Source organism: Rana temporaria, chromosome 9, assembly GCF_905171775.1.
Source record: "Rana temporaria chromosome 9, aRanTem1.1, whole genome shotgun sequence".
Classification (NCBI taxonomy): Eukaryota; Metazoa; Chordata; class Amphibia; order Anura; family Ranidae; genus Rana; species Rana temporaria.
The window spans coordinates 29,633,200-29,654,488 of NC_053497.1; the positions used below are offsets into that span (position 1 = coordinate 29,633,200).

At 42.2% G+C, this 21,289-nt stretch overlaps 1 protein-coding gene across 3 annotated transcripts in view; it reads left to right on the forward strand.

Moving 5' to 3' along the window:
* Positions 1-11,871, forward strand: part of PBX2 (PBX homeobox 2) — a 77,407-nt gene extending 65,536 nt beyond the window's left edge. The window contains exons 3-9 of one of the 3 annotated variants that reach the window (XM_040323038.1): positions 283-527; positions 673-869; positions 1,807-1,942; positions 3,810-3,963; positions 4,996-5,084; positions 5,344-5,427; positions 6,563-11,871. In XM_040323038.1, coding sequence (XP_040178972.1) covers positions 283-527; positions 673-869; positions 1,807-1,942; positions 3,810-3,963; positions 4,996-5,084; positions 5,344-5,427; positions 6,563-6,655 — 998 coding nt within the window. In that variant the 3' untranslated portion in view covers positions 6,656-11,871. The remainder of the gene's footprint in view (positions 1-282; positions 528-672; positions 870-1,806; positions 1,943-3,809; positions 3,964-4,995; positions 5,085-5,343; positions 5,428-6,562) is intronic. The other 2 variants (XM_040323039.1, XM_040323040.1) reach the window with 2 other exon arrangements.
* The last annotated feature ends 9,418 nt before the right edge of the window (positions 11,872-21,289 follow it).

Here is a 21,289-nt window from a genome sequence, read left to right on the forward strand (position 1 = left end):
TGGCTTGTATTCCCAGCTACAAAAGAGGAACAGAGCAGCGTGGGAGACTGAGAATGAGAAGTATAAAAGGGTGGAGGGTTATTCTTTATCTGAATGGGAAAATTTAACCTGGTCTGTTGGCTTTTAGATTAGACTGAAAGGATTCTGAATTCTACAAAAAGTTGTCCACTCCTAGCTTAACGTTTTATGGTGATTTAATGAATCTTAGTAAATATTGTCCATATATTTCAGTACATCTTTCTAGCTTTTTACCAAATTTAAATCAAGTCTCTTCTTCTCCAGGGCTTAGTATTCGAAACTCTCAGGAGGAGGAACCTGTGGACCCTCAGTTGATGCGTTTGGACAACATGCTGCTTGCGGAAGGTGTGGCGGGCCCAGAGAAGGGTGGAGGATCGGCTGCAGCAGCCGCGGCCGCTGCAGCCTCTGGCGGTGTCTCGCCAGATAACTCCATAGAACACTCGGACTACAGGAACAAGCTGTCCCAAATCCGACAGATTTATCATGCAGAGCTGGAGAAGTATGAACAGGTGAGACAAAATAAGAGATCTGTAGACGGCATCATTTTATAAACCCATGTCAACTCATCCTCCATCTTTGAATTATTTTCCAACATCCTTTTTGTTGTTTTCTGTTTCTACCACCTGTTTCTACCCCCTACCTTTCTAATTTTGGACTCAGGCATGCAACGAATTTACCACACACGTCATGAACTTGCTGAGGGAACAGAGCCGAACCCGACCCATCTCCCCAAAGGAGATTGAAAGGATGGTGGGGATCATTCACCGAAAGTTCAGTTCGATCCAGATGCAGCTTAAGCAAAGCACGTGTGAAGCCGTTATGATCCTTCGGTCAAGGTTTTTGGATGCACGGTAAATACCAAAGAGCTTATAGAAGACATACAGTGGTGGTCTAAAGCAGTGGTCTCCAAACTGCAGCCCTTTGCCTGCTTATATCTGGCCCTTGGGGCACTACCCCTCCCACTGACACCAATGACCAGGCATTATTCCTTCCCCTGATACCAACGATGGAGCACTATTCCTCCCACTAATACCAATGATGGGGCATTGTTTACTCCAATTGACACCGGTAAATTTTCTACTCACACTGACAGACTGCCCCCAATATCTGAAGAACAGTAAACTGGCCCTTTGCTTAGGTTTAGAGACCCCTGGTCCAAAGATACCCGCATATGAATTCATTACGACCCAATATGTTAGCTAATTGGCTTCTCTGTAACTGTTGGCTTTGGATACCCACAAATATCCTTTTGGATATGGAAATGCTCCTATATAAGATGCAGTTGTACACTAGTGCATGCATGTCAGACACCCATGAAGAAAAGCTGTCAATTTAGATGACTAAATCTGCTGTAGATCAGTTTTCACATAGCTGAGGAAGAGATGTTGGATGGGAGGCCTATAGCCTACTACATTTGGCCATTTCATTTACGACATGCAGGCCTAGTCCACTCTAGTCACCATCAGGAAATCCACCCTGAGAAATATCATGCAGCCATTGCTGGAGTGCATGTGGGCAGGAAATTGAGGCAACTAGGCTGAAGGAGATAAGAATATCAGAGAAATGCAGAAAAGGATGGGGAAAAAAGTATTCTATTGTTAAAAAGCATCCGTTTATAATACACTGTGGGTTTGCCAATTTAAATGTCATTCGGTTAGGATTTACATCTTCTGTAAAGAAAATGCTTTACTTGTTTTACCAAACCAACCATATTTTGTTTTCTTGAGCTCTTTTAGTAGAAAGTTTATTGTTATGCTCTAAATATGTACATATCTACTTTTATTGTAGGCGAAAGCGAAGAAACTTCAGTAAACAGGCAACAGAAGTGTTGAATGAATACTTTTATTCACACCTAAGTAACCCTTACCCTAGCGAAGAGGCTAAAGAGGAGCTTGCAAAGAAATGCGGCATCACTGTGTCACAGGTAAAATTCAAGTACCATGGTTATTGGCCAATTGGGTCTAAATATGTATACTAGCAGATAGTTAAGAGTTTAAATGGACCGTTGTGAAAGAACATGGAGTCCAAGCCAAATTTGTGTATTGTCTAGCTTGGGGCCCCTTGCCACTGTTGAGGCAGATTCCTATATGCCCAAATGTGGCTTTAGAATCCCCATCAGGCTATCAGTGAGCACCAGTTTACTGTCGGTGTTCTGTTAAAAACCAGAGCAAGATTAGTGTTTGCTATAGGTTTTATTATTTATGCCTTTACTTATATCTACAACTCACCAGTCAAAGTAATGTATCGTGGTCTGTAGATCAGAAAGTTTGATGGTCCTCCCTAAGACCTGAACTTTTTAATCTTTACCAATAGTTGATTTTGTTTTAGGAGAACATAGAGAGTTACAATCAATCAAATAAAACAGAGGCCTGGATAAGGCACGGTAGCAAATGATGAAGATATTTGTGTGCAAAATACAATACACAATTAATACACAGTACAGGACCCTGAATCCCCTTGTTGGCACATTTGTTTGATACCTCAGCATGGAGCATAATCTGGATTCCTGTCGATAACACAGTAGGACATTGCCGAATTAAACCACTGCAATATGAATCAGAATGTTTAATCGATAGGAAACTACAGCCCTGATTTCATGTCATATTAGAGTACCTAATCAACCATAGTTGAGTAAGGTTAGAGAGGAAAAGAAGAGGGACAACAAAAGTGATGGGAATAGGGTGAGCGTGCCTCTACGGGTAGTCCTTCCAGAACCGGGCCTCTATGCCCCACCACCATCTCTATATCCATATGTGCGTTGCAGATATCAAAGCCAAGGGTCCCTTATCTTCTCAAATTTATAAAGTTTATCTAGTAAGATGGTGGCCAGTTTCTCGTGGTTCATAATCTATGAGAGTTTATTCTTGGTGGCAGCCAGTTGAACTACTGAGGACTTCCACATTGCCAAGAATCTTTTTTTCAAGGGTACCTTATGGGTAAAAAAGTTCTATACACAGTACGAGGACATATACAGGATAATGCCCTCCCCATAAGCTTCTCTCTACCGTTCCTGTTTTTAAACTTCCAAATGCTGAAAGTCTGATAACGATGAACATCTGGGATAGAATTTGTCACTATGGAAGAGAATTGATATTGATTATACCTAAAACTCTGTCCTCCTAAGAATCTCTTTCAGGAACATTAAACCTTCATTGTATAAGCAAAGAATATTTATGTATTTTAAGTTTTTGTATAGAGTAGGGTTACATTTTGCTGTCTTTGCCCTTCACTTCCTCCCCCAAAGACACATCGAGTAAAGAAGAAAATGAGGGAAATTACAGTCTTAGACACCAGATCATTTGTCCCCATTGGAAAGTTTCTTCTTACCTTTTCTCTGACGACAACTCTACAGTTTTACATTAGCCATTGCTTTTCTTGTCCCCTCCATAGACACAGACAGGATAAAGATAAAAAACTTGACAGAAGCGCTAACCCTTCTCCATTCTATTAAAGCAAATAAAATAAGTTTTGTCTTTTATACAACTTGTACAACTTCTCTTGGAATGCACCTCCTACATAGAAGCAGTGGATGTGGGATTTTCAGGAAAGAGGATTGAGTCCTCTTTCCTGAAAATCCCCCATCCCCTGCTCCTTTGTAAGTAAGCATGGGAGAGGATTTTCAGGTTCTTGGCACAGGCAAAATATCCATGTAGTAGAGGTAAACAAGGTGTTGTGTTCAGAAACACTGTTTACAGATACATACCACTCTGATGTATTATATGCTTGATCTTGACTGGTTAAATGTGAACAATTATTTTTGGGTGAGTTTTGATTTACGTCTGTCCACACAGGTGTCCAATTGGTTTGGGAATAAAAGAATTCGGTACAAGAAAAACATTGGAAAATTCCAAGAGGAAGCAAATATTTATGCAGTGAAGACCGCAGTCAGCGCATCCCAGGGAGGTCACAGCGGAGCCAACTCTCCTACCACCCCAACCTCTGCAGGTAGGTTCACTTCCTCCTTCTGGAGCAATAAAGGGGACTTGTTCTATGAATATTGTCTTATAGAGCTGCCACTTGTAGAAGTAAACACCTTCCATAGAAAACCACCCTGCACCTGGGCGGCTAGTTAACTTACCCGTAACATTAGGCTGCAGTCCCATCTAACTTACTGTTCTTTCTTCCTTCTCAATTCTTTGCTTTCTGCATCCCTGACATTTGTATTCCTTATTCTCCTTCTCTTTGGCACCTTAACCCTGTGACTCTTTGTGTCTTCTCTCTGTCTTGTAAAATCTCACTCTTGACTCCTTCCCTGTCTCCTCAACTCTTATTTTTCCTCAACATCAATTGTTGATTCCAACTCAACTCGCTAACTCTTGATTCCTTCTCTTTGTCTTTTTAATCCCCTAAATGTTTCTCTATTTATCCTTAACCTGGCTAACATATGCTTACCATCTCATCAACCATCATTTCTCATGCGGCTTTAAACAATTCTTATCTTCTCAACACTCACTGCCTTGTTCCATAAATTCTATCTCCGCATTTCTTTTTATTTTATTTTTATTTCCAATTAACACCTACTCATTTATTCCATCCTTCTGTCTTCTGAATCCACTCAATTTATCTCTTCTTCGTCTCTTGATTCATCCTGTCCTGTCTACATGTTGTTGCCCCACTTTCTTCATTTTCTCCACCTTCTGACTTTTATTTCATGGTTATCTCTCATTAACCCTTGGACATTTGTCCATCTCCTCTGCTCTCTCACATTTGTTTCTTTTTTCCCCTGCAATCTACTAACTTTTAACTTTCCATCGCTGTCCCCTCAACTCAAAATCCACAATACTTACATCTATTGTTTCCATGTCAATATCTCCTCACCCTTCTGCCTTCTAAAACCTCAAATTCTCCATCCCAAATCTCCAACCTTCTGACACTTTATTCTGCCTTCCTCTAAACTATCTGATATATTCTACTCTCCAACTTTTCACTTTGCTTCCTCAATCCTCTATATTCTCCTCTATCTTGTTCTTCTCTCAGGTTCTGGTGGCTCATTCAACCTGTCTGGATCTAATGACATGTTCATGGCGATGCAGGGCTTAAACGGGGATGCTTATCCCCCTTCACAGGTCAGTTTTAGGTCCCCTCCACTATTTTTTTTTTATTTCTTACTTTTTTCCTTTCTTGCTCTATATATCTTCTGCTAACCTTTCCTCTGTTGTTCGATAGATTCTTCCCTATTTGTCATTCAGGTGTACTTCTTCATCACAACTTTATCAAATTTTCTTCACATCCTATATTATTTTTCCTGTTCCCTCCTTCTGTATACTTGCTCCGGTGTGTCTTCTTTCAAATCGTCTTAATCTTGTAATGTTTATTTCCTCAAAGGTGGAGTCCTTGCGTCACACGATGGGTCCTGGTTACAATGACAGTTTATCAGCAAATCAGATATACAGCCCTCGGGAGATCCGGGTAAGAACCCAAATAGATTAAAAAAACGATTTCTCTTTTGTAGTAAACCCTAATGCCCCATACACACGACCACTTTTCCAGTCGGGAAAAAAAACGATGGTTTTCCTGACGGGATTCCGCTCAAGCTTGTCTTGCGTACACACGGTCACACCAAATCCCGACAGTCAAAAACGCAGTGACGTACAACACTGACGAGCCGATAAAAATGAAGTTCAAAGCTTCTGAGCATGCACTTTTTTTGCGTGTTGAAATTGCATACAGACGACTGGTTTTTCCCACAGTTCCGGGAACCATCCAAATTGCTTACCTTTTGTTTAGTCTGCAGGAGGAAGGGGATGCCCAGAGCCTAGAAGTGCTGTCTGTCTTAATTGTAGAACTGGTTACAAAGTATTGCAAAAACATTTGACAGGAAAGGTTAATATATATTTTAAATTAATATTTAGTTCCTGGAGTTCCTCTTAAAAGATATACTGGGGAATTCATAAAGCGTGTTGTAGACACTAATTAGAATACCCTTGCTTATCGAAAAAACAACAAATGTCAGTGTGGGTGACAGATTCATGTACTTGTTGGGGACAAGTACATTAATTTTTCATGAAATAGATGGCACTGAGGCTAGAGTGATACCATACCGAAGTTATTGTATACCAGACACACCATAAATACAGGACCATAGTCCTAAGTTCAGCTTCTTGCTAGCTAGGACACCTCCAGAAGGGCAGCCAACAGAATCCTAGTAATAGATGACTCTTCCCCATTCAGCCACCAGCCAGGAGATTCCCCAGCTAAGAGTAGAAAGTAAACAAGTGGATGGGGTGAAATTCGATAAATTTGGTGCCATATTTGGACAATGATGGCACCAGCACCCCAGCCTCTTTATTAACTTTCAGTTGTTGACCAGGGAGTCTCTAGCCAGCTAATGAATGGGCCTGGGGTAAAAATCATTGGTCCAATCAATTCTAGCAACCACAAGCCCTGTGCTGGAAGCTGTCACATTAATGACACATATGCCTAATGAGCTATAAACATGCATTCAAGACCTTCAAGATTAAAGATCCAGTGCATTATTTACTTGTACCATGTCAACTTGCAATCTTATTTTGTCTTCAACAAATGTCTCTCTTTTTGGTTTTAGGCCAACGGAGGATGGCAAGAGGCTGTGACTCCCTCTTCTGTCACTTCACCAACAGAAGGACCAGGCAGTGTACATTCTGACACCTCTAACTGAGCACTCTCCTCCTCTCTGGGTTTCTCCTCTCTCACCCCTCCGGCAAGCTCGGTCTCTCCTTGAACTGATCTTGGGTCAGCATAGGACAAGAAAGTGTTGGGATTTTCCCCCTTCACTTCTGGTTAAACCCATGCTTCCTCTTACCTCTCTCTTCACGTGAGCCTCAATACTATGAAACTGATCCAAGACAACAATGACTTTAAAACCTTAAGCGATTACATTCTGTAAATGGAGTGCCGATACAGGAGAGACAACCTAAAAAAAAAAACCCTTGTCTTGGCACTTGTACCCAAAGAGTAACTACACATCCTTTTGGCTGTTCTAAAAGAAACCTGACAATTCGGAGTAACTTAAGATGGTCACTCTAGAAAAGGACATTTGCAGGTATCCAGAAGAAAAGGGGAAATTCAAAGGTTTCCCAACCTGTTTTCCAAAAACGTCCTCCACTTCTACTGTCAAGTGGAGTATTATGAATGTATCACATCATCCACTGTACCAGGGTGACGGTGACAAAGATTAACACAAACATCAGTTTGAGAACATAAAGTTGAACATGAAACCCAAATACAGAGTAAACGGGAGAGAGGAGTCGCCGACGGAGGAGAAATTAAGAGTGGATTATTGAATAAAAATAAAACAGGTTACATAAGGTGGCGATCCTGAGAGGCAAAAAGGATGACATTTGAGATTGAGGGAAGGAGAAGGGGTGTGGAGAAGCAAGAAAGTGGAATGGATACTGGAGTAAAAATAACAGAGAAAAGCAACACAGAGGAAGAAAGACAGACTTTAAATCTCCTCGCTCCTTCCCTCCAGAGTCTACCCAAAATCCTTTGAGGCTCTGCCAATCAAAGAACAGCGTTATTACCTCATAGCGGCTCACATAACCAATAGAGAAGACTTTTTTCTTTTTTTTTTTTTTCTGAGTTTTCTTTATGTTCACACGTTCGCAAGTTTGACTACCTCCGAAGGGAAAATAAAATTATATATATATCTTTCACTTCTGCACGGGGGGTGGCAGTAAGGTGTGTGAGAATTTTTGTCTCCCCCGAGCCTCTGTCCCTATCCCCCTTTATTATTTTCTTTTTTTTTGGGATGCTGGGTTACAAATACAGTTGATACTAGGAACTTTGTGTTTATGACAGGGTTGGGTGGGGGCTTTATTTTTCATAATGCTGTTGGAGATAAAGTTACAGAACTGGAGAGGGGGTCAATGTGTGCGGATATCCTTGTTGATTGATACATTATTACATAAGTGAGAAAAATTGTGTGAATGAATGGTTGAAGAATGCTTGTATATTTTTTATTAATGTTCTCCTTATACACATCTGACTACATCCATTGTCTAGAGCGTACTACAGAAATGTTGTATTTGAGGTTGTCTACTCAACACTTCTTCTTTTTTATTTTACATTTGGGTGGTCAATCATTGACAGATATTTGTAGACCCTGGCTGGAAAATTTCTACAAGTTACGAGCGCGAGCTACCTGCTTATTGTGGATCTCCCTCTTGTTGCTGTTTTGGGATATAAGCCTTGAATCTTCCAAGGACACATTGGGTGGTTCAACCCCTTTCAGTGTCTCCCCAGATTAGTAATATTATTTTGCTTTTAGGCCTTTGCTTGAATAAGCTGGTATAATTTTAGAAACACTACATATGTAAAACTAGATGACAGAACCTCTTTCTTTAGACCAGGGATCCTCAAACTACGGCCCAAACTACGACCAAACTATACACCCCATGATGGGAATTGTAGTTCCTGAACAACTGGAGGGCCGTAGTTTGAAGATCCCTGCTTTAGACCTGCTACATGTGCGGTTTAATAGGGAACATTTGTCACCCATTCCTGGTGGGTACCTCCAATTCTAAGTTGGATATAGTGTGATAAGACTAACAATTCGGCACACAGTTTGGTTTGCACTCTGGCACACCCAAAAAACTTGCCTGGAATATATGGGCTGTGCCTAATGCTGTAGACCTTTTTGTAAAATGTTACTCCCCTGGGAGCACCCCATCCACAAGGGGAGCTTAGGTACATCTGGTGCACAAAAAAGTGGCGCTGAGGTTTTTTATCGGGTAATAACGATCTGTTTATTACCACTTAGCTGAGGTTCACTAATGGCTAGATATACATTCTACTGTCCATAGGTATAGCTGTGGATGTCACATGACTTATTATATCTTCTCCCCTACTGGATCACGCCATACACTAAAATTTGCATCAATGATCCCACGTGCTGGGGGACCTTCAGCTGATGCGAAATACTCTTCATAGGTTCAGAACAGTCCTATTTGTTTCCGATACACTACCTGATTCTTGCAAATGATGCTGGTTGTTGCCTAGCGAGATGAGGATAGTCAAAGAAAGTCTATGTAGTTCTGAATCCTACATAGCACAGGTAGATAAAGTGGCTATTTACCTACAACTCATAGTCGGGTCTTTTGAGGCTCTTCGAAAGCTGAGATTCACTAAAACATAAATACACGTTCTATTGTTAACAGATTCACCTATGTATAGGTTACTGTTTGTGGTCTGTGTGCATCCATGTTAAATTTGCTTGATAATCCAGTTCAACCAAATGACAAACTACCTATAGACTTATCTGACAAAAAGTGCAGGGAATAAAATGCAGAGTACAATAAGCCAACCAATCAGAATTTGCTTTTTCCACGCTAGCACAGCACAAGATGGACTCTGATTTGGCTGCCATGGTTACTTTATTATGCTCATTGCACCTTTATACTGAATAATGTCCTGCAGGGCCATATCTAATAAAGGGACTTGTTATGGCATCTTGAGGATGGCTATGGATGGGAAGATTTCTCATTCTATGTGAATGAGCACGCCATCTCTGGCCATATGCTTTGCAATTTTGGAGCAGTCATCAGCTATCAAACACAACAATCTAATACATATGGCTTCACTCACTTTCCAGTTTCAATTGATTAAATTGGGGGTCTCCAAACTTTCTAAAGAGTGGGCCAGTTTATTGTCTTTCAGACCTTAGGGGGGCCAGACTGTGTCCATTGGGAGTCAAAAAGGTCCTGACGTTAGTGGGAATAACCAATGCTCGTTCTTTCATGTCAATGGGAGGAATGGTGCCCTATCGTTGGGTTCATTGTGAGGATTTGTGCCCCATTGTTGGTATCGGTGGATGAAATAGTGCCCCAAGGGCTGGATAAAAGCAAGCAAAGGGCCGCAGTTTGGAGACCACTGGACTAAATGATGGAAATTGATCAAACAACGCTTTAGAATAGCATTGTTAATTTGGTTTCCACCATAATTTTGTTAGTTTATTGCTAGAAACTGGTAAAATGGGGCCCAAAACAGGGCATGTTAAGGAATATAACATCATCTTGAATGGCAATACACTAGGGCAGCACACCCAATTTTCACCATGCATGTGATTTTTGGCATGTTGGGGTGTATTCTGGTTGCCCATTCATTTCAATAGGCTGCTTTAACAAGCCACAAAAAGTAAATGGACCCCTTTAAAAAATAAAAAAAAAGGAAGCGTGAACCTTGTATTTTTATTCAAAAAAACAATATGTAGCACTCTGTGCCAAAATGCAAGCCTTTTAAACCATGGCTATTTAAGGTCAATGGGCTTTATTTCCTTGACCAACAATAGGATGATAAATCTGCATAATTAGCTCTGCCTAGTTGGCAGGGAGGTGATCATGAAGTAATACAAGTTAATCAGGAAATAACTGAATGATCGTCTTGGCTGTGTAAATCGCTAGACCGGATGAGCAGAATTGCAAAGTATTTGGCAGGTGAAATTCAAATGTTTTTAGTGGTTTACCTGGAATAGCACAAATCTGAAATATATTGCAATTTTAATTTATAAAAAGACTTGAATTTATGTTTTCATACATTTTTCGACTGCGCTTCCCACAAAAAGGAGCAAAAAAAAAAAGTACACAGCTTCATTATAACACATTTAATGTAAAATTTTAGTGCAAGTTCTCTATTTTTGTGTATTGAAAATGTACATCAGTGCAGCAAAACCAATGTTAAAATTGGTGTTTTACCCTACAAGAATTTTTTTTCCTCCAAATTTTTCAGTTCACATAGATAAATATCACATAGGTTTGCACTTGTTATTCTTGTAACAACTGTATTTAAGGTGTCATTCACACCATACGTGCAGAAAAACTGAGGGAAATTGACGCGCAGATGCAGAGACATAAGTTTTCATGCTAATGGTCCTTTCACGCGTCCGCTCCGCTCGTCCGTTTATTACAAGTCCGTTTACTTGTAAAAAAAGACATGAAAATGCATCCTTTTTGTTTTTTATAGATCTCTTCACACCACTGCGGTGCAGGTGCAATGCATTTTGAAAAGTCAAGCCTACTGCATCTTTGGTGCAATTTTTAAAACTGATCAAAAACACAGCTCCCTATTGAATGGAATAGAAAGGGTTTCAAAAATGCGTTTTTGGTGTCACATGTCCATGTTTCACAAGTGCATGATGGGAGTCAGGCATGCGTTCAAAAAGGCATATGCTTTTTTAATGCATTTGTTTTTTGTTTGTTTTTTGCACCCAAGGTGCCAACCTACAGTCAGGTTTTGTTTCCTAGGAAAAACTAGAAACTGGTAGCAATGGAAACCTCCATTTTTGCTCCAAATTTTATATATTACACTCATATTGTCATATTTTATTGTGGCTGTTTTATGGAGACTGAAAGTGGCACTGTTGTCTATAGCAACCGTCTCCACAGAAGCAAGGTGTCTGGTTGCCATAGCTAGGCAATGGCTCCCTGTTTTCATAAATCCCTTTGTTTTAGGGAGGAAATTTGGTTGCTATGGCCAACGGTAGCTATTACCTCACGTTTTAACAACCTGTATACTGAACTCTGCATTATGGATTTGGGCCTAGACAAACCCAAAGCCTGTGTGCTACAATGCATTAAGCGTGTGTTGTGGTGTGTACTTGTATATATATATAGAGATAAGTGAGCGTATGCGCCTATCTCCACACACAGCCCCCTCTCCCCTGTACAAACAGCCTGGGCCTGGATATTCCTGGGCTACCGAAGGCTGAGGGAAGCCATTTTGATGCGTGTATTATCATTATCGATTTCTGTTCCTCCCTGTTTTCGTTGGGGGTCTTCTTGTTTTTTTTTTTTTCTTTGGATTGTTATTTTATGGGGGGTTTTTAGAATCAGGATATTTTTTTTTCCTTTCACATTTATTAAAAGGAATCACTGAGAAGCCGTGTCTTTGTCTCCTCTTTTATTCAGGCCTCACATCCCATTGTCTTCATTTTTTTTTTTCTTTGCTTTTTCTTGGTCTGTAATACAACCCCCTTCTGAGCTCCTATTTTCTTCCTCTCTGTCAGTCCCTCTGTTTATTTCTCTCTCTACCCCCCCCCCCCCTCTTTCCTCATCCTTGTTTCTTCTAATGATTTTAGAAATTGCCTCCCTGGTTTCCATGGCGACTGTCACTGTCTTTAGATTCCTTTGTATGAACGCACCCCTCCCCTGTTATTAACCCCTTCACCGCCGCCGATAAAGAAACAGCCTAAGTGGCTTCATCTCCTTTTTTTTTTTTTTTTTTATAATCTGCATCATCCAGTCGCTGTATAATGGTGGCCGCATGCCGATGTACATTAAAGGGATAAGTCTAGATTGGGGTCAGCTTTAAAAGGCGACTTTGGTTCAAGTTTATGCTTGTATATCTTTTAATAAAGGGGTAGAAAGGGTGAATGGCACCGGGGAACTACCAAGAGGCTTGTAAGAAATGCGATATGGATAGTCCGCATGTACGAGAGGTTGGGTGTGAGCTTTGTGGTGGTCTACGGGGTGAAAAGGCCTCTTTCAGATTACATTTTATATACAAAGAAAATACTTCTTTGCATTAGTGCAAGAAGCAATGTGCCAAGGCCTCTCATTAAAAACAGACGATTGACCCACGTTTTGCCACCCACCTAAAACCTAATATGGCAGTTTAAGGGGCTTCATGCACATGCCAGGGCTGCAATGCCTTGCCTCATGGCCTCTGCATTGTGGAGTTTGACAGGCACCACCACCTGTCAGTCACTCATCGATTGCCATGGCTGCAAAGCTAAGGTCCCAATCTTGATTCTCCATGTGGAATTTGACAGGTGGCAATGCCTGGCAAACGTGCTCATTAAAGTCAATGGGATTGCACCACAACTACGAGCCAGATGAAAAGATACACTATATTACCAAAAGTATTAGGACGCCTGACTTTACACGTATTTGTCTTTGCAGATGACACCAAGCTATGCAGTGGAATAACGTCATTACAAGATGTCTCCAATTTACAAGCCGACCTCAATGCTCTGTCTAATTGGGCGACTATGTGGCAGATGAGGTTTAATGTTGATAAATGTAAAGTTATGCACTTGGGGGCTAAGAATATGCATTCATCGTACATACTTGGGGGAGTACAACTGGGGGGATCCGTAGTGGAGAAGGATCTGGGGGTTTTAGTAGATCATAAGCGCAAGCTGCGGTTTCCAAAGCCAGCAAAGTCCTTTCTTGTATTAAGAGAGGTATGGACTCCAGAGAGAGAGATATCATTTTGCCCCCCTGTAGAAATCATGACTGCTGAGAAGCTTAGGCTCAACTTGCTCTTAATTCAACCATACCAAAAAACCGTGCCCCCCCCAATAATTACGCACAAACCATTTAAAGTTGGAAGTGGGCAAGGCCACAGCTTTATTGAAACATATTGTTATAACAAACTTCAAATCCTAAAACCATGACCGTCACGGTTACAACGTGAGCATATAAACAAAAATGTCTAGTCAAAGAGGCCTGTCTCCACCATCAGTGCGAGACGGGCATTAAACTGACCCTGTGATTCAACATGAGGGCTTAGCCCAAAAAGTAATGCCAATTGCTGGCCAGGTAAAACCGCCAAAGAAGCTGTGATGAAACAACAACACCATGGGCGGGAGGGTGGGCAACTCTTGTGACGTCAATTCTTCGGAATTAGTGGGACGTGCCCCTGCGTAGCTATTTCTAGAGTTCTGTCTCCACCCCCTCACCTCGTGCCATCGTAGCCAATCCCAGCGGAGCCACTCCGACTCCCTCCTCATGTTGACGCCCTGACTGGTTGCCAAGCATCCAGCAGTCAAGGCTCACTTTCCTTAGTGCAGGGCGGGTCAAGGGGCCTTCATTAGTAAGACCTCATCTGGAATATGCAGCTCAGTTTTGGGCCCCAGTTCTCAAAAAGGATATCGGGGAACTGGAGAAAGTGCAGAGAAGGGCAACCAAACTGCTAAGAGGCATGAAGGAGCTCAGCTATGAGGAAAGATTAGAGGAACTGAATTTATTCACTCTTGAGAAGAGGAGATTAAGGAGGGATATGATCAACATGTGCAAATATGTAAGGGGTCCATATAGTGAACTTGGTGGTGTTATTCACTTTACGGTCAGCACAAAGGACAAGGGGGCACTCTTTACGTCTAGAGGAAAAGAGATTTCATCTCCAAATACGGAAAGGTTTCTTCACAGTAAGAGCTGTGAAAATGTGGAATAGACTCCCTCCAGAGGTGGTTCTGGCCAGCTCAGTAGATTGCTTTAAGAAAGGCCTGGATTCTTTCCTAAATGTACATAATATAACTGGGTACTGACATTTATAGGTAAAGTTGATCCGGGGAATATCCAATTGCCTCTCAGGGGATCAGGAAGGAATTTTTTCCCCTGCTGTAGCAAATTGGATCATGCTCTGCTGGGGTTTTTCGCCTTCCTCTGGATCAACTGTGGCTATAGAATTGGATATATACGATTGTATGATATTATTATTGTTCCAAACAGGAAAAAACATGTGTTAAATCACGAACTACAAAGGCAGCAGCTTAAAGCGGGAGTTCCCCCGAATTTTTTTTTTTAACATTAGATTGGGCCTAATTACGGGAAGCAGAATCGAGTGTTTTGTTTAAAATCAATGCAGTATTTACCGTTTTATAGATAGATGTTCTCCGCCGCTTCCGGGTATGGTCTTCGGGACTGGGCGTTCCTATTTGATTGACAGCCTTCCGACGGTCGCATACAGCGCGTCACGAGTTGCCGAACGTCGGTGCGGCTCTATACGGCGCCTGCGCACCGACATTGGGCTACTTTCTGTATGCGACGGTCGGAAGGCTGTCAATCAAATAGGAACGCCCAAGTCCCGCAGCCCATACCCGGAAGCCACGGAGAACATCTATCTCTAAAACGGTAAGTACTGCATTTATTTTAAACAAAACACCCGATTCTGCTTCCCGTAATTAGGCCCAATCTAATGTTAAAAAATGATTTTTTGGGTGAACCTCCACTTTAAGTGAGATAAACACAAATGGCATATAAAAAAAAATAAAGCTGCGCCAAACAAAAGAAAGTCCACAAAGGTCCTCTAATGACAAGAGGGTTAAACTGTAATGGGTGTATGCCAGGTAATTAACACTCAGGGTAAGACGCCACACAACGATGACAGTCTATATATATATATATATATATATATATATATATATATATATATATATATAAAAACATGGTTCCATAAGCATTGGTTGAAACAACACCGCAGTGAATCCACAAAAACTCCACACGTAAGTGAAAAGCCCACCATCGAGTATAGAGGCCGCTTACCAGAGGGTAAGCCCGAATTAGCATTCGGCTGTAACCCAGTCCCGGCCTTTGATCTCCGGGGGAACAGGGACACTGAAGTGGACTCGCACAAGGTTGAAAATTCAGGTGCTAGGCTCCTTCCATGCTCATACGATCCATAAATCAGGTATATGCAGAAAGAAGGGGGACCATAGTGTAACTCCGTAAACAAGTAACATTTATTAAAAAAGTAAGTTATACTTACAACAGTACAAGTTAAAATCTGGTATAGAAAAAGATGCCGGCCGGCAAAAAGGAGCCCTTCCTCCTCAGATCGTGGTGACGTCACTGTGCGTCCTCCCATACGCGTTTTGTCATCAGCAGACGTTCTCAATTCTGGAAGAATGGTCAAACATTCCCATAGACACTCCTAAAGCTTGTGGACAGCCTTCCCAGAAGAGTTGAAGCTGTAATAGCTGCAAAGAGTTGGTCAACTCGATATTGAACCCTACGGACTAAGACTGGGATGCCATTAAAGTTCATGTGCATGTAAAGGCTGGCGCCCCAATACTTTTGTTAATACACTGTATGTTGCCAGCATACTAAGAATCTCCATGGTAGTGTCCAAAAGTTTTACTGAAACAGTCACACCTCAGCAGTTGGGGGCTGTGTATGTGACTGATGCCTAAAGAAGGGATCCTGCACAGCCCCCAACTATTGCTACTTTATGCTGTAATGTGTTTGCTTCAATAACATTTTTGGACTCTATCTCAGAGATCCTTGGTGTGCTGGTGACGGCTTTTAATCTGTCCAGTTTCCGGTCCCCGGCCATAGGTCGCTGCAGTACCCACTTACTTTACAGACATTTCCAGGAACGTGTGAACTCAAAATAATATTTTATGTGACCATGAGCCTAACGCTTGGCTCATGGTTGTGGTGTCATATTGCCATGCAAAATCCCAAGCTGGGAAAAAATCGGGCATTTATAAGGTGGCAGGATTACCTGAGTGCCTCATAGACCACTTCACAGCCGCTTTTTAACCACTAGAGGGCCGCGCTATAGACGAAAGACGTCCACGGCGCGGCTCTCAAGTGCCAAGTGGACGTCTTTAGACGTCCTGTTGTTGTGATTCCCCGTGCTCGCCGCTGGGGGCGCGCAGCGGGGAAACAACGTGCCCGGCGCATTGCTCGGGAGCCGATGCGAGTGCCTGGCGGCCGTGATGTCCGCCAGACACCCGCGATTGTCGGTGACAGCAGGGACGTGGAGCTCTGTGTGTAAACACAGAGCTCCACGTCCTGTCAGGGAGAGAAGAGACCGATCTGTGTCCCTTGTACATAGGGACACAGCATTGGTCACCTCCCCCAGTCAGTCCCCTCCCCCCACACAGTAAGAACACACCCAGGGAATACATTTCTTCCTCACTCCCTAGTGTTAATCCCTTCACTGCCAGTCACATTTATACAGTAATTAGTGCATTTTTATAGCACTGATCGCTGTATAAATGTGAATGGTCCCAAAATTGTGTCAAAAGTGTCCGATACGTCCGCCGCAATATCGCAGGCCTGACAAAAAAACCCGCAAATCGCCGCCATTACTAGTAAAAAAAAAAAAAAATCATAAATCTATCCCCTATTTTGTAGGCGCTATAACTTTTGCGCAAACCAATCAATATACGCTTATTGCGATTTTTTAAACAAAAATATGTACAAGAATACGTATCGGCCTAAACCGAGGGAAATTTTTATTTTTTTTAAAAAAAATTGGGATATTATTATAACAAAATAAAAATATTGTGTTTTTTTCAAAATTTTCTGTTTTTTTATGTTTATAGCGCAAAAAAAAAAAATCGCAGAGGTGATCAAATACCACCAAAAGAAAGCTCTATTTGTGGGAAAAAAAATATAAAAATATAATTTGGGTACAGTGTTGTATGACCGCGCAATTGTCATTTAAAATGCGTCAGCGCTGAAAGCTGAAAATTGGTCTGGGCACGAAGGGGGTTTAAGTGCCCAGTAATGAAGTGGTTAAAAGTGATCCACTGTGGATTATTTTTCAGGGGAGCAGTTAACACTTAGAGGCCTGAGGTTGTTCACACAGCTTGTATAACACAGCTTGTATAAAAGCGATCTATACAGCTGGCTTTTGCGAAGCTTTCAGCTGGCTTCAAGCTTTTTTTTTATAAAGACTTTAAAGCAGCCTTCAGCTGTAGTTTGGAGATGTTAAACACAGATCGTTATGGGAATGCAGGCTGTCAACTTGCTAAGAGGCTTTGGGTAAGTTTGTTGGGCACCACTTGAAACTTGACTGACACCTGCCAGCAGCTTGTTTAAAGTGACAGCCAGCATTCATATTTACATCTGTTTAACATTGTTGAATTGGAGCTGGAGGTTGGCTTTAAAGCCGAATTCCAGGAAAAGTGAGGCACACTGAGTTAAGTCCAAGGAGGTGCATGACATCTTCTGGGCTTATATTCATTTAAATATGACAGATTTATTGTACTCCTGGAAGATGGCTATCGCTTTATTTCTGGGAGTCTGGCGCTGATACTCCAGGCCTAAGCATCTTCAACTTTAGAATCGGTTCAGCTGCAATGCCTGCCCCTCCCCTTCTCTTGCCCAATCACAGAAGCCCTTGTATTATGTGAACTCATTCACAAAAAACAAAGGCTTCTCTGAATAGGCAGCAGAGGGGAGGGGTACAGCTAGGGTTGCCACCTCATCCCTTTAAAACAGAACACATATGAATTCCACAGGTTCTGAGGCTAATTTAATTTAGATAAGGCTCCACTTGAGTTCAATTACCACCTTAATCAGCCACAGAACCTGTGTAATTCATATGTGTTCTGTTTTAAAGGGATGAGGTGGCAACCCTAGGTACAGCTGTTCTGTGCGCCTCTCTCATTTCTCACAGCCCCAAGCAGGGCCGGACTTACCATTGGCCTTGACTGGGCTCAAGCCCAGGGGCCCCACCCAATAGGGGGCCCCCTTTAAAAAAAAAAAAAAAATATTTTTTTTTTTTTTTTTTTTTTTTTAGGGGTCCGGAGGTCCCCAGGGGCCCGGAGGCCCCCAGGGCCCCGGACGGCAACCCCCCTTTTTTTTAATTTATTTTTTGTAAAAAAATGTTTTTTTTTATATATTTTTTATTTTTATATATATAATATTATATATATATATATATATATATATATATATTATTATTATTATTAAAGGGCCCAGGGGTCTCCAGGGCCCCCGGATGGCAACCCACCTTTTTTATTTTTTTATAAAAAAAATTACATTTTTTTTATATATATATATATATATATATATATATATATATATATATATATATATATATTTTTTATTAAAGGGCTCAGAGGTCCCCAGGGCCCCATGTGGCAACCCCCCCCTTTTTTATTTTTTTTATAAATGTTTATTTTTTTATTTTTGTTTATTTTTTTATTTTTTATTAAAAGGCCCAGAGGTTCCCAGGGGCCCAGAGGTCCCCAGGGCCCCCGGGTTTGGCAACCTCCCTTTTTTTTATGTATTTTTTTATAAATGTTTTTTTTTTTATTATTAAAGGGCCCAGAGGTTTATTTTTTCTTTTTATTAAAAGGCCCAGAGGTCCCCAGGGCCCCGGATGGCTACATATATTTATATATATTTGTTTTCTTCTTTATTTCTTCTTTTTTTTGTAAAGGCCCCCCCGCTTCTCAATTTGCGGCAGCCCCCACGCTTCTCAATTTCAGGCGGCAGCACCCCCACCCCCCTAGGTTCTCTGCTTCAGGGGGCCCATGCCTTAAGCTGTGCAAGGGGCCCCAAAATTCCTGATGGCGGCCCTGCGCATACCTCCCAACACGCACGGATTCTGTGGGACTTTCCCGCACAGACAGCTTCTTCCCGCAGTCCCGCAAAAGGGTTAATTTTCCCGCACTGCAAGAGGAGGCAGCACGGAAGCAGGAGGAACCGGAGTGGTGTGTGGAGGACTGTGGCTGCTGAAGGGAAGATAGCCGAGAGCCGGGCTAATGACAGTCTGTGGCCCCGGCTGTTGGCACAGGTGAGAGGCACTCCCCCCCTCAACAACTGCAAAATCCCCCCCCGCTCAACAACTTTAATGCGCTCCCCCCCGCTCAACAACTTCAAGTCGCCCCCCCCCCCCCGCTCAACAACTTCGATCCCCCCCAATTCTCGGCTCCAGGGGGCCCCTTCAACACTCAAGCCCAGGGGCCCCCACCACCCTAAGTCCTGCCCTGGCCCCAAGCGTCCGTATATGTGCCGGCAGAGCCATAAACCTTTTAGATATAAATAATAGAAGTCCCACACACCTCCTTGGACCTAACTCAGTGTGACTGGAATTCAAAGGATAAGTTCACTTTAGGGAACATGTTAAATGCTCTCACTCCTGCAGCCTTCCCTTTCCTTATGACAGCGGGCCAAGGATCTTCTCCCTGTACCTGCTGTCACAATTTGAAATAAGCTAGGTCGTGTGAGGTTCCGCCCCACGCGGCCATGTCGTTAATTCACAGAGTTGTGTTAATGAATGCCTATAACTTTTGTTAGCCTTTGCGGCTGATGGCTTGTAGTTCTCAATAAACTGCTGATGAGCGCTCTCGTAGTCCATTGAGTGTCCTGTCATTCAGTAACGCTTTGCCCATAGGCAAAGGTATGGGCAGACAGCTACACTGACAGTCTGGAAGAGCCGGACATTGCATTCATGATCTACTGATCAATGGTGCCATGCTTTACAGGCTCCTAAGAAAAAGAAAAAAAAATGCAATGTCGCAGTACCGAAAAAAAATCGCTGATCGCCGCCATTACTAGTAAAAAAAAAATATAAAAAAAAAATGCCATAAAACTACCCCCTATTTTGTAGACGCTATAACTTTTGCGCAAACCAATCAATAAACGCTTATTGCGATTTTTTTTTACGAAAAATAGGTAGAAGAATACGTATCGGCCTAAACTGAGAAAACATTTTATTTTTTATATATTTTTGGGGGATATTTATTATGGTAAAATTGTCGCTCTATTTTTGTTTATATCGCAAAAACTAAAAACCGCAGAGGTGATCAAATACCACCAAATGAAAGCTCTATTTGTGGGAAAAAAAGGACACCAATTTTGTTTGGAAGCCACGTCGCACGACCGCGCAATTGTCAGTTAAAGCGACGCAGTGCCGAATCGCAAAAGGTGCTCTGGTCTTTGACCAGCAATATTGTCCGGGGCTTAAGTGGTTAAAGGAACCTATATAGAAAATAAAAAACAAACCTTTACAACCCCTTTAACAACATGGGCAGCAAGTCCAATTTTTACCAGCCAAGTGCCAACCTTGGACCCAGTAGGGAACTAGATCTTAAAGAGGAGCGCCAGGCTCCTTCAGAAAAAATTCTCTAGCTGCTGAATTTTAATATTAGGGCACTTACCTGTCCAGGGATCCAACAGTGTCTTCACCCGAGATGATTTTTAATTGACTATTGGGTGCTGGCGTTGCCATCTTGACTAAGGGAAACCTGCGCTTTGTGAATGGGGCAGCTGCAGGGCAAGGAGGGGGTGGGCGGACTCATGGCTCAGAAGTGGGAGTGGGTACCTCTCAAAACCAGGTATCCACACCCCCCAAAAGGTGCCAAATGTGGCAAGGGGGCAGACAAAGCAGAGCTTCCCCTTTTGGGTGGAGCTCTGCTATAACCACTTAAGGAGTGCCCATGCATATATACTGCGGCAGGGTGGCCCTATTGCGTGAAACGACGCACAATATACTGTGGCTGCATGCGTACCCATTGCATAACGATCACTCCTCAGAGAGGCAGAACGGGACTCTGCCAATATAAACAAAGCAGACAGGGGAGTAGAGCGTGATCGTCTGTTCCATGGAAGTGGTTAGGTCACTTATTTAAAGTGGTTGTAAACCCATTTTTATAACTTTATGCTACAGGTAAGCCTATATTAAGGCTTACCTGTAGCTAGCCTGGATATCTGCACGGTTTAGGAGATATTCCCATGTGTCTGCATGTGCCAAAGTGATCGGCACATGCGTACTGAAGCAACGGTACATCATGCCATTGCTTCAGTTATATGTGGCGTTACTGGCGGCT